This window comes from Ixodes scapularis, unplaced genomic scaffold, assembly GCF_016920785.2.
Source record: "Ixodes scapularis isolate PalLabHiFi unplaced genomic scaffold, ASM1692078v2 PGA_scaffold0__279_contigs__length_252992795, whole genome shotgun sequence".
NCBI classification, from domain to species: Eukaryota; Metazoa; Arthropoda; class Arachnida; order Ixodida; family Ixodidae; genus Ixodes; species Ixodes scapularis.
In genome coordinates, this window is record NW_024609835.1 from 127792873 (window position 1) to 127805966 (window position 13094).

At 46.1% G+C, this 13094-nt stretch overlaps 1 protein-coding gene across 2 annotated transcripts in view; it reads left to right on the plus strand.

The window, feature by feature from the left end:
- LOC8027275 (sodium-coupled monocarboxylate transporter 2) overlaps positions 1-13094 on the plus strand; it is a 147034-nt gene that overhangs the window by 76621 nt on the left and 57319 nt on the right. For both annotated transcript variants that reach the window (XM_040223072.3, XM_040223073.3), the window contains exon 8: positions 8884-9013. In XM_040223072.3, the coding sequence (XP_040079006.2) occupies positions 8884-9013 (130 nt within the window). The remainder of the gene's footprint in view (positions 1-8883; positions 9014-13094) is intronic.

Sequence of the window (13094 nt, forward strand, 5' to 3'; positions counted from 1 at the left end):
TAAATATTACAATTTGTTTTGTGCAAGAAAAAAATAAAATAAACTACTTGTTTTATTAGTTTTTATTCTTTTTTTATTCCAGTGCCCTTTTTAAGTTTATAGACAAAGTCGACGCTATAACGTAATGGAAGCAATCAAGCAGAGTCAGAAGCGCATGTCACGAGACCTTTTCTCTCTATGATTGGTTCAGCTATAGAACACGCACCGAAACATGACCAACACCATGACGGTGCGCTTTTGACGCTGTCTGTTTGGTCTCGGCTCGTAGCGTTGGCTGCGTCTAAAAACGAAGTACACCCGCCAGCAATATGAAGGTGAACACCTTACCTAGTTTCTTGCCTGTTTTACGGCTCCCTAAAGCTATATCAAGCGCAGACCGCATGGCGCGTTTTTCTACACGCGAAAACGCGACGCGCTATGAACGCTCGCGCGGAAGCTGACGCGGGGGCACCCGCATGCAGACAAAGCCAAGCACCGCCGGCCGCGCGTTATCAGCGTTGCCAGATAACAGCATTCTCAACACGCGATGTAAATGTTGACGCAAATACTACAAAATGAGAAATAAATGAACAAATAAGTAAATAAAACGGGTTTGTATGTCAAAAGGAACACCCTTTCAATTTTTATATGGAAAATAAAAATGCTTTTGAATACCTTGAAATGTTCTGAATACGAAACAGCGGACTGCGCAGGATCACATGATAGTTCGACCGACCCTCATTGGGCGAGAGCCGCTTCGACGCCTCGGCGCGCGCGTCTTGTTCTGGGTCGGCTAGGAACCAACGCTCCCGCGAAAACGCGCGGCCGCGCGCAGGAAATGACGTCGATTTGACGCCGACGCGCCTGAATCGCGACCAGAAACGCTCCATGCGGCTCCCACTTTAACTCTCAACGTCTCAAATGGTACGTGGCCAAGGGTCTAAACTTTTGCGTTCTAGCCCTCTTCTGGAACAGAGCTTGTTCCAAAACTTACAGGAGCGTCAGAAACGAAAAGAGGGATGTTCACCTTCATATCGCTCACGGGTGTACAGTTCAGTTTTGGCCAGGTGGTGCGGTGACATGGAGCGTCCTATCGAAGCTCCACCAGCGTGTTTATTCTTGCACCTTCCTCGGCGTTCGGTGAACGACCTTACACTCCGCCGCAATTGTTTTCAGGTAGCGCAATTGTCTTAGAGATAACAGCGCCTCGTGGGACCTCCTGTATATGTTGGGGAGTTTGTTTGGACTATTTATACGGGATTGCTTCTCGGATACTCGCAGCCTTTCGTTATCTAGATACATTTTTATGCCGGTGTATTAATTTACTACAGCACCGCGTAGATAACTCGGGGTCAAAGAGGGTTTTTATTGTCCCTGGTATTCTATATAAGACGAAGAGTTTAAGTGCCCGCTATAGGCTACAGGTAGAAGAAGGCAGAGGTTGCACGTGCGTGCCCCTTTTTTGTTGTTTTGTTTCGATTTGTCTTTATTAGCATTCTCGAGACCGGGATCAACGTTTTGGCGGAACAGCTGTAGTGGCCTACACTATATCCGCGTCTCTTTGGCATCGTGACTGTTGCGAAAGAGTTCCTGGACGGCACGTGTACGTTCGGGTGCCTCCGCTTATTGTACAGGGTGTCCTCTCTCTCTCTCTCTCTCTCCCTTTGCAAAACTGAACTGCAAATCGCCGAACGCTCAGCCTACGCCCAAGTGTATGTAGCTCGAGGGGTCCGGACCAGATGCCAAAATTTCAGAACTAACCGTGATCGTATCCTGAAGCTGTAACTTAAAAGCGACCTCGGAAATGTTCGGTTGGAACATCGTGGCCGATACAACCAACGAATACATGGGGGTGAATGACATTCGCGGGAGGGGGGGGGGGGGGGAGGGAGGGAGGGAGGGAGGGAGGGAGGGAGGGAGGGGAGTATATATTGGTGCGCACCCAGTAAGAATGCACTATTTTCCGTAAGTGTGCGAAGAACGAATCACGAAGAAGGAAGCATACGAGCCACGCCTTGCGACCATTTCCTAAGATTTTGGTGACTGTAGCGGGTCGAAGAATCCAAAAAGTGTCCGAGGGACCAGTAGGAGATCTAGACGCCAATTCTCGCAAACAGAGCACCAACCGGAAGTCGGAAAGCGTCATTTTTGACGACCCCAAACTCAAATAACACGCAATCGCATTTTTCTTTTTTTTTCTTTTTTTTTTTTTCTTTTTCTTTTTTTTTTTTTTTGCGGTGCGCGTTGTGTATTTTTTTTATGGCGGTCATTTGCTTTCGGACCTCGAGAGAAGCTTTTTTCGACGTTTTACTGTAGAGGAAGAGCATTAGGGAAGGATGACGTCACGAAGTCGACTATTTACTTGCTTTCTTTTTTTTTTTTCGTTTGTTAGGTATAGGTTTCTGAGTGTTTGTTACTCCCGCATTATCATAAAATTTTAGACAAAAGCAGGAAGCGGATGCGTTATGCTGGTTTCGCACTTATTTTGAGAAGCACGAAGTTTTTACTTTATATATGTATAAATATATATATATATATATATATATATATATATATATATATATATATATATATTTGTGTTGGAGAGTCTACCACAAAGCTAAGCCAAGGGCGTAGGCAACAAACCCTATGAATATCCTATTTTTTGTGTGTGTGATTGGTTGTTTAGGGATTTTTATTCTCTGTTTAGAGCGCAGCCTCTTAGGCGCCCGTCTCCGGGTTGGTCGGCGTCGGCGTAACCATGCGCATTGCATTATAGAATTTTCACCGCTAAATTTAGGGGAAAAATTGACGTCACGTGACCTCAATACCAATTCAATTTACCCGCGATATTTAGCGGGGAAAATAACGTCACGACTTCGTGTCACGTCACCTATGAACGAATTCAGCGGCAGGAGGAGGAGGAGGAGGAGGGGCATACCTTCCCCCCTCCCCTGCTCCTCCTCAAAAGCTGAGCTCTATCTAGTATCGCATTACAAAGATTTGTAAACGTCTTTCATATTTTCTTCTTTTTTTATTTTAGTTTGTTTTGCTTTAGACGGTACCTTTCGTCATCTCGTTTCAGTAGAGAGGAACGATTAAATAAATCACAACAGAAAATGCGCGTTTTAACGATGGACTGCATGAACAAACAGGCGAAAGTTATTCGTTGTCCCATGGCTCGTTCGATTTATTCGCACACCGTGCACCGGTGCAGAAAAGTGTTGGGCAGTCGTATCTCAATACATATACCGAAAGTACACTGCCCTTTTTCTGCACCGGTGCATCGAACGAGAGCCTACTATTCACCCCTAAGCTGACGGTGGGGCGGGAGCTACACGCCCGCCTTCCATTTCATCGCCTGACTGACGATCTATCTATGGGCGATGGGCGAAAGCATGGGCGTACCAACCGGGCGGGGGAGGGGGGGGGGGGGCAAGGGGGGCGCTTACCCCCCCAGTTCTCAGAATGGGGGGGGGGGGGGGGCAAAGGATGTGTCCCCCCCCCCCTGAAACAGCCGCCACTGGGAAGGGCAAACACTGGCCGGCGGCGCCCAAGTGATAACAAGGGCACCGCCTCCCGGCCCTGGGGGGCGGCGGCGGCGGCGGCGGGGGGGGGGGGAGGTCTGGTTTGCCCCCCCCCCCCCCCCCCCACTCAAAAACAAGTTGGTACGCCACTGGGCGGGAGCGAGGCAAACGAGCACGTAGCTTCCACCGCGCACTGTCTGCTTGGCGAAATCCGCCGCTAGGCTTGCGGCAATTCCAAAACATTCCATATTTGCGACTCCAACTAAGCAAACGGCAGTTCTATGTTCGAACCTACCCAGTGAGATTCTCGCGCTGAAGTATTCTTATGCAACGAGATTGTTGGTCGCGTGGGGGAGAAAAAACGAATGTGTTTAGTGAGGGCCTGAAAGTGAGGGCTTGGAGTCGCGGATCGCTCGCGCATAACAGGCAAACACACAAGGAAGCAACCCGGAACCACTTTAAGTGCACCAGTCGATATCGCCATGAAACATTTTTGCGACAGCTGGATCAGGAAATAACACGGGTCAAGTTGTTCCTGCCAAAAAGAAAACAAATCGGACAAAAAATATTGACGTTTTATTGGTTTTTTAGAAAAATAATAATGTCCTGTATAATTAGGTTCTCAATTGCTTTGGAGTAACAACCTTTTTAATTAGTTAACGCAAATGCATGATTCGAAACTTTTTGGGCGAAATCCGTAAGATTTGCTCACGTTACACAACTTTAAGGCACGCGCAACATTTTACGGTGCTAAAAAAAAAAAAAGAAAAAAAATTGTTTGAAGTGTGTTTATCACCGCCGCATGAACTGCATCGGTGATTGGGCCTTTTATATTGTGGGAGACTGTAAAAGAAGACAAAGGATAGGAAGAAGAATAAACACATTCCTCAAAAGCCGAACGTTCCTTTCTGACCGAACACGGGGCACGAGTGTTGGCTTCCAGCTTTTCGCGGGAAGCTGAATAATAAGATCCCAGAAGTTGTTTTCTCGGATCCGTTGGCGGCAAGGAAAGCCCAGGAAGGAAATAGTTGGCCTGCAAGCCTCGCTTATTGCAGTCCAGCACGGAAACATGCACTTACCCCGATCCTCGCGCTCTTCTGCTAACGACTCCGCGCCGAATACACGACGCGTCGTGTTAACCGGAGCAGGAAAACGACCACGACGTCACGCGAGATATTTTCGGCAATTAGATGATCTCCTAAGCTCTGAAGTCGCTCGGTACTTCCTTTTCCGAGTGACGACGTCCATCAGGTATGACGAAACGCGTTTTACGGGTACAAATCGGCGTCTTTTAGTTCGAGGGTTCCGAACGTTTCGACTGAGGGGCCAGATTGGGAGCCTGTCCAACACCGCTTAGAAGACAAGGCCGTAGAGCTGACATTTTTGCGTTACCAGCGAAGGCCAACGCTGGACACAGATCCGAAACAAGGGCTGCGTCTGGGCGCTCGGCTTCGAGTTAAAGGGGCGGTGCAACAATTTGCGAACTTTGGCTAATTAATTGCGGGAATTGATCCCGGCCACATATGAAACGAAGGACCGAAAACCATTGTTTCCTACTTGCCCTAATTTTAATTAAAAAAAAAAAATTGATATCTCTGGCACCCCTCAACTCAACATTGAAGCGGCACCAGCTTCGCCTGTGACGTCATTCGGAGTGGCGTTGGTTTCCGGTTGGGTTCTTCTGGCTTCCGTTTCCCCAGCGCTCGCCGGCTCGCCAGGCTCGCCGCTCTCCCGCCGATTCCCGACCAACATGGCGGCATGGGCGGACGGCCTGAGCGACGTCGAGCGCAAGATGCTTGCGACGCGGCGAGCAGTCGAAGTCGAGGTCGAGACACCAGGAACAATAACGATACCACGATACTACGGACCACGACCAACGCACTCCGTCGAGCGAGGGAAAGACAAAACGTCCGGGTTGCTCGTGTAGTCGCCGTAGGCGCCTCGGGCGTCGACGGATGACGGCGACGGCAGGTTTTGTTGACTTGCGGTAGATGGCGCCACAAATAATTCATACCCTTTTAGCGGAAATATTAGGCTTTTGAAGCGTTTCTGCATGCCTAAACAACAAGATTTTTTAAACTTAACCTTAAATCAAGCTTACAATTGCCTAACACTATCACTTACAAAAAACACTCCGAATGACGTCACACCACAGGTTCCATTTGCGGCCACCATGTGGCCGCAGGTTGGGAAAAAAAGCGTTTTTTATTTTACGATTACGCAGCGAAATAGAGGTATTTTGGGGTATGGTGGCACTTTTTCTCTTACTTATGCCGAAGTAAACAATATAAAAAATGCAAGTTGCACATTCGTTCAGTGTTAAAATCATTGCACCGCCCCTTTAAGTTTGAGCCGAACGTTGACGCAATCGTCGTGTCCAATCTGCGACCAGCGTTGGCCTTCGCTAGTGACGACATCTTTATTAGCACGAAGGCCTTGGTATCTAGGAGGCGTTGGCCTCTCGCAGTGTCGAGGGCCGGAAAATGAGAAAGCACTAAATAAGTAGGCCTACAAGAGCCTTTGAATACAGAAACCTAGATTAGAGCAAAACTTTCAAATGAATTGTGAGGTGGATGAACGCTTACATTCTTTTATTTTTAAATGCAACGCGTTGCTGACTATGAGGTTATAAAATAATGGTGACCCAGAGAACACACCACGCAAAAATAAGAACGCTTAGGAACGTTGCCATAATCACACGGGGCACAATGCTAGATCGAATGATAACAATGTGCAATAGTTATGACGCATGAAACTAAGCACGATATACGTGGGAACGCAAAGGAAATGAAATGAACCTGTAGTTACACCGACATGGAACGGGGGTACTGCGAATACGAATGCTGGTGATGGCAATGTGCAACAAATAGTAAGACGAGAGAACCCACGTTTGGTATATTAATTGTTCTCTCATTCTTTTTGGCATCTTCGACGACACTTTCAATGCGCGTCGCAACAATGTTTCTTTTGTAGTGGAAATATTTGCGGTTATTTGTGGGCCGGCCAAAAACGCCTCCGCGGGCCGGAGTTTGTAGACCTGTGTTCAGATCATACTGCATCTGTAGGCCGCCATCCGCTTTCCAAATCCTGCACCGTCACGCAGTCGGCTCTTCAAAGAACGTCAGTACTTGTAAAAAGTTGCAAGGCATGTGGTTGGGCTAGTTTGTGGTACACACTGTTTGGCGGGAACAGCGCGAAAGAGACTTAGGACCAGGAAGAGGAAATACACAGACAGGACGCTGACTTACCACTGAAAGTTTTAACTGCTCTGCAAAAAGAGAAATAAACGTAGAAGGGAGGTTGGGAAGAGAAAAAAAAAAAAAAAGCAGCCCGATAACATTCGGCATCAGCCACGCCCACGCACGCTGTCACACGAACCTGCCACACTTTTTACCGAAATCTACATCGGCATCTGCAAGGGCAACAGAAGCAGCGCTCACACACGTGTCCGCTCCGATAGACGCCATAAAATACGCTTCGTCTATGTCCCTCGCAGTCTTGTTTTTGTGTCGAGACAAAATCTTTATATCATGAAATGACGACGAGCAGCCACACCTATCACAATGCACCGCGAAGTTTATATTATTATTATTATTATTATTATTATATAATTTCATGATATAAAGATTTTGTTTCGACACAAAAACAAGACTGCGAGGGACATAGACGAAGCGTATTTTATGGCGTCTATCGGAGCTGACACGTGTGTGAGCGCTGCTTCTGTTGCCCTTGCAGATGACGATGTAGATTTCGGTAAAAAGTGTGGCAGGTTCGCGTGACAGCGTGTGGGGGCGTGGCTGATGCCGAATGTTATCGGGTTGCTTTGTTTGTTCTCTTTCCTTCCTCCTCTCTGTGCTTATTTCAATTTTTGAAGTGCAATAAACTTTCAGTCGTAAGTCAGCGCCCTGTCTGTGTGTCTCTTCGTCCTTGTGCTACGCCTTTTTTGCGCTGTTCCCACCAAACAGCTAGTAAAAAGCTCCAAGAGAATCTAGGGACTTCACTAGGCTTCACCCTGATTGGGCTGTGTCTTGTCGAGCGAAGAGAAAACCCATGCGGGAGTGTGCGCCGAGAGCTGACCTATCCTTAGGGAGGATCCACATTCGCGTTAATTTTAGTATAAGTAATTTTAGAGTAATTTTGGACGCCTAGCATTGCCGAAGGCAACGTCACTTTTGCAGGAGACGCGACGGGCGCGACATGAACATACGGGCCCGTACGCCGCGTCGTCTGCTTTTGCACTTCCGTGTTGGAACTGCACTCACATTATAAAAATAATGCAATTACAGACGTCTTATAGACGACATTGTATGTCAGATGGTTCATGAAGCTTTCTGCTCGTCATACTTCACTAGAATATCTGCAGTTCCCGAGTGCAAAGCGAAACACATGTCTCGCTCCGAACCCTCGGTGCTCCTCCAGGCGGCTTCCTCGCAAACGTTGTAGTCCAGTGTGTCGCGTGGGACCCCTTCTCCGCCAGTGAGGAGTTGGCGCCGAAAGAAAAAGAGAGGCGATACTCTGACTTCGCCATTTAATTACTGAATCTTCCGTAATCGAGCGGAGTGTCTTGGTTGTGTTGCTAACTCACGGTTGTGTCCTCTCTATCCCCTCTCGGTAGATCTTACTAAACATTAAATGTGTTACGTATCACAACAGCTGAAGACGAAATCTGGAGACACACTATTGAGGTTGAAACTTGCTTCCTGCCCCGATGCTCGCCCTATTGAGGCGCTTACGGACACGGAAAAGCGCTAAGGCTGGCTCTATAAGTGCTATCATATTTCGAAACGGAGACTACTTCGAAGGCTAAGAAAACGTCTAGGGTTAATTTCATAAGATTAATAAGACCTTACTCAGAGTTTTAGTTTTGGTGGATGGTGCAAAAGGCGAACTAACGCCGCCTGACGATACTTTTACAACCGTGCACAACGCCCTCCAAAAATGCGTGAAAAAAGTTACAGGAACATAAAGGTTTCAATTAATCACAACCACAGAACATTGGCGGACGTATCGACACCAGTAATACAATGTTTTCTTAAAAGATAAAAAAAAAAAATTGAAAAATGCATACAGTCACGCTTTACTGACTAGAAGAATTGATATTTATACAATATTGAGTCAACACAAACACCGAAAAAGGCAGGTTTACAATAACAGCCAAAAAATATTAAATGGGGCTTGAAAATACTTTTTTTTTTATCTGTATAGGTAGCTTTATAATATCTGTTCAACTTCCAAATAATTCTTCAAAAAAATCAGGTACCCGATATGCTAAGTTTTGTAGCGCTATTTACTGAAAGTTTTTAAGCACTATTTCTTGAAAGTCCAAAACTCACTGCCCCGTTAAGAGGTGGTACGGCCCGGTAAAGTGTTGCTTCACCTGTCGCTTTGTCTGTCGCAGGGCTCTGTACGTGAACATACCTGGCGTCATGATGAACATCAGCCTGGGCTGCTTGGCTGGCCTGGTTATCTACGCCAACTACCCCGACTGTGATCCGCTCAGGTCTGGGAAAATCACAAAGTCGGACCAGGTGATTTAGGGCGCTTCCTTTTTACCCTTGAAGGCGCGCTGTGACGAAACAACTTGCAAGCGGTTCGCTGGAACTCCTCAGCGGAATGGAGGGACGAGGATGTGGTGTCTACGTCCGTAGCTCGCGTCTGGTTGAAGACTAGACTGTAATGTTGCCTGGATTTTGATGTGTTTTGAGAGGGAGAACTTGAATTTTGTGCTCCACAAGTTGACATGCGTTCCAAGCTTTTGTACACAAAGGACGCGACCCACGAAAGACTGTCCAAGGAGTGTGTAGTAGCAGTGAGCTCGGGAGAAAGACTCCCGAACATCAGCTTTTTAAAATTTCATGTCATAGGTCTATCTATAGGATCGCAGCCTTAGACGTACGAAATACCTATATTAAATCCGTAACAAACAAACATCTAAGTATGTTTTAGACGACTCTCTTGTGGTTTTGGGGAACAATTTATCTCCCAGTTTATAAATCTCTTTTCAACATTACGAATCGCAGAGTTCCCCGAGCTCGCGTTCCCCAATTTCAGCTATTCGCAACTTGATGACAATGATGTCACGTGACAGTGTGATATGTCGTATGACACCGTGGCATCATATGACAGCGTGACGTCACTTGACATGACAACACATGACAGTGTGGCGTCAGACGATGTTACGTAAAACTGTTATAGGCTCCTCCCCCCGCGCCACTCGATATGATGGAGGGCCTTGTAGTTGTGGGGTGTTTGTCGATATTGTCACGTGACACCGTTACGTCACAATGTCACGTAACGCTCTCCAACTACAAACACCCTACATTATTTCGAGTGAAGGGAAATAGCCCATAACAGCTCCCGCTCTAAAACAAAACAACCGCATCTCCACGTGGTGAATGATGTTGATTGGGGCGAAGATCTGGTGGTGCTTGTCTGCGTAGACGCTGAGCCGCAGCATGCCGAGCCTTTCGTTCGTTTTCATCCATGTCACGCTGCGGTCAAATGCTCAAATGCGTATACAACCACGTTCCATACCACACATTCTCTTTCTTACATGAATGAAAACGAACGAAAGGCTCGGCATGTTTCGGCTCACCGTCTACGCAGACAAGCACCACCAGAGCTTCGCCCCAATCAACATCATTCACCACGTGGAGATGCGTTTTTTTTTTTCCCTACACAAGCACGGGAGCACGTGCTCACGTGCTCGTGAGCACGTGAGCGCGTGAGCTCACGAGCAGGAGCACGTGCCCCCGTCGGCGGACGGACATACGGACATGGCTAGCCCTTAAGGTGCAACCCCACCCTTGGTTAGTGTGATTCTGAACCAACAGATGGCGGTGAGATCACCTTCCAGGCCTGTACATCAATCCGAAAAATCGTCTGTGGTGGCGCTTCGATACAGTGGGGTGTTTTTTTATCTCCTGAATTTGGCATCCCTGGTCCCTTGCTTGTTTTTCTCTGCACGAGCTTTCTTTGGAACGCGCCTAGCTGCGCCAGTTCTCGTGCAAGGGGGCCAGTTGCCTACGCTCCGAGCTCAGGTCTCTAGAAAATGTAGGCAGAACAAAACGCGAAAATCGTCCTGAGCCAAATGGCGAGACACATTGAGAACCAAACCACCGACGAGTTGAAATATATAAAATTATAAAATTGCCTGTGCGCCGTTATCGGCGATTTCAGAGGCCAATTACACATATTTTAATATGATCAGATTTATGTTGACACGAATGAGGGTGGCGAGAGGACGAGTAGTCAACTGAAAAATAAAGGTTTAATCGGGGAACTTGTGCCAAACAAAAAAAAAAGTAGGGAAAGCGCGTCGAAGGCAGCAGAAAAGCAGGCGGCGATTCGGCAGCGTGACAGAGAGCGAGAGCCAGAGTGACTCGACAAGGTCGCTGGCAGCGGCTTATCTACCGTGCGTTACTATCTCGAAAGTTCGGCAAAGAAGGTTCGAGCGTCGCGCGCTCGGGGCGAGGATGAACTGGCACTTTCGAGAACAAGAAAACAGGGCGAAAGTTACGTCTGGTGCAAGAATGAACGCGAATCTTTTAGAAGTCCGTGACCGAGCGTTGCTTTCTCGGCTCTGCGGGCGGGAGTATGACGGGCCGGCCCTTTTGTCGTGCATGTGTTTGGCTCTTTGTGGATTTCCAGGAAAACGAGATGACGGAATGGACTTGGGTTTCCAAAATTCTAGCTTGATAAATTAACTACCTAAAAAATAATTTATAAAAAAAAACTTTTTTGGGCGGTCAGGAGTCTCATTTAGGTAGCTGGGTGTTTATTTTGACCAACACCACGAGACTAGAAAACACAAAAAATGGCACTCAGGTTTAGATGTTGAGTTTGGTAAACGCAAAGTAGGGCTGGTGCGGGTTCATAATAAAAAAAAAGAAGAAAATACCGAGGTTAAAAATTAATTCACAGCAATGAATGAAAATAATTAATTCTAATACGAAATCAGCGATAAATGCAATGACTGGCCAGGCATAGATTCTTAGTATGTGGATAGCTTTTCCACAGTTTAAGCAATGTACAGGATGTCACAAAACAAACAAAAACATTACAGGGTCTTTTTTTTTTTTACCGCAAGAATAAATTAAGCATCGCCGAACGCTCATTTTCCGCCTAAAGGCAGCGCTAGAGGCCACAACCAGATGTCAAAGTTCAGCCCGATCCGATACCTTATTCAAAAGTTATAAGTGATTTGCTGAGAAGTTCATTGGGAAAATGGCGGCCGGCGGAGTTTTCGAATACATGGGGCTCTACGGGCACCAGAAACCGAAAACGAGCAAAAATGGGCTTCATTTTCCTATTGAAATTTTCAGAAAATCACTTATAACTTTTGAATAAGGTGCCCGTTCGGAATGAAACTTTGGCATCTGGTTGTAACCTAGCGCTTCCTTTTGGCAGAGAATGAGCGAAAAATGAAAAAGAATATGCAAACGGGTAGATTTTGACATTGTATCAAAATATGGTGTAAGCCCTCACATTGTACTTAAGAATGAAACGGCCCTACATTTTACACTAGCGTTGAGTGTATCGAAACTTAAGTGTGCATCAAAGGCTAAAGCTTGTACACTTATACTGCTCAGGCCATTATGTTTGAATGCTCATTGTAATTTATTACCCTCAGATTTGGTGTAAGTCCTCTCCTCATTGCTTACAACAGAAAGAAGGAAACATTCCAAGTTTGAGTTAATACAAAAACTCCGCCTGCTGACAGCTACCAATCATCTCGGCGCCGATTATGAGTATTCACTGCAGGCTAACGGTCGCGTGCTTAGAACGAGTTCTTGACAAACAACAATGTTTACTCAGGCAAGCGGTCATATGTGATGCTTTTAATATTTTGTACTGATTGTGGCGCACGTGGCAAGTTGCATAGGCTTTTTTACAATCCGCAAAATTAATACTCCTGGGTTACCTTGGTCTCTAATGCATGTAGCACACAAAAGAACACGAACTGAATCGCAGTGGGAAACGAAAACAATTATGATAAACAAGCGTGTAATCACGCGAACACTGAGGGCGTTGCACATATACAGAAGATAAGCTTTGTTTCACTAAATACATTATCAGTAAAGTATTTGGTTTTACCCCTCGAGCGAATCGGAACATACAAGTGCAAGCATACTGCCCTGAACTATACTTCCAGTGAACAAACGCACCATTCAAAGCATCGAGTTCGTTTTTTATAGCTCTTGGTACGCTGAAACCTTTGAAAACAGAATTATAATCAATTCTATTATTTCAATTATTTTGTATTAAGTGCGCCTATGTGTGTTTTTTTTTTTTTTTGTCTGTTGCGTTACGTGCCATTTTCTTAGTTATATAATATTTTTTTCCAGAAGTCCGACACCTATAGTCTGGTTCATCATAAGTAAGGGCCACATAATAAAAAATGTAGACAAAAAAAAAAAAACGCGAACAAGCGAACACACATTAAAAATGCAATGTAACGGCGCAATCAAAATTAGTCGTTAGTTTTTTTAGAGAGCAGGAGTTTCGTAAGGCGACATTGTTACCCGTTGAAGGTTATAAAAAGTGCAGTACAACTGTTCGCTCGCGGTCTTTAACGTGCATTACGCAGTATATGTGGTACATGATCGC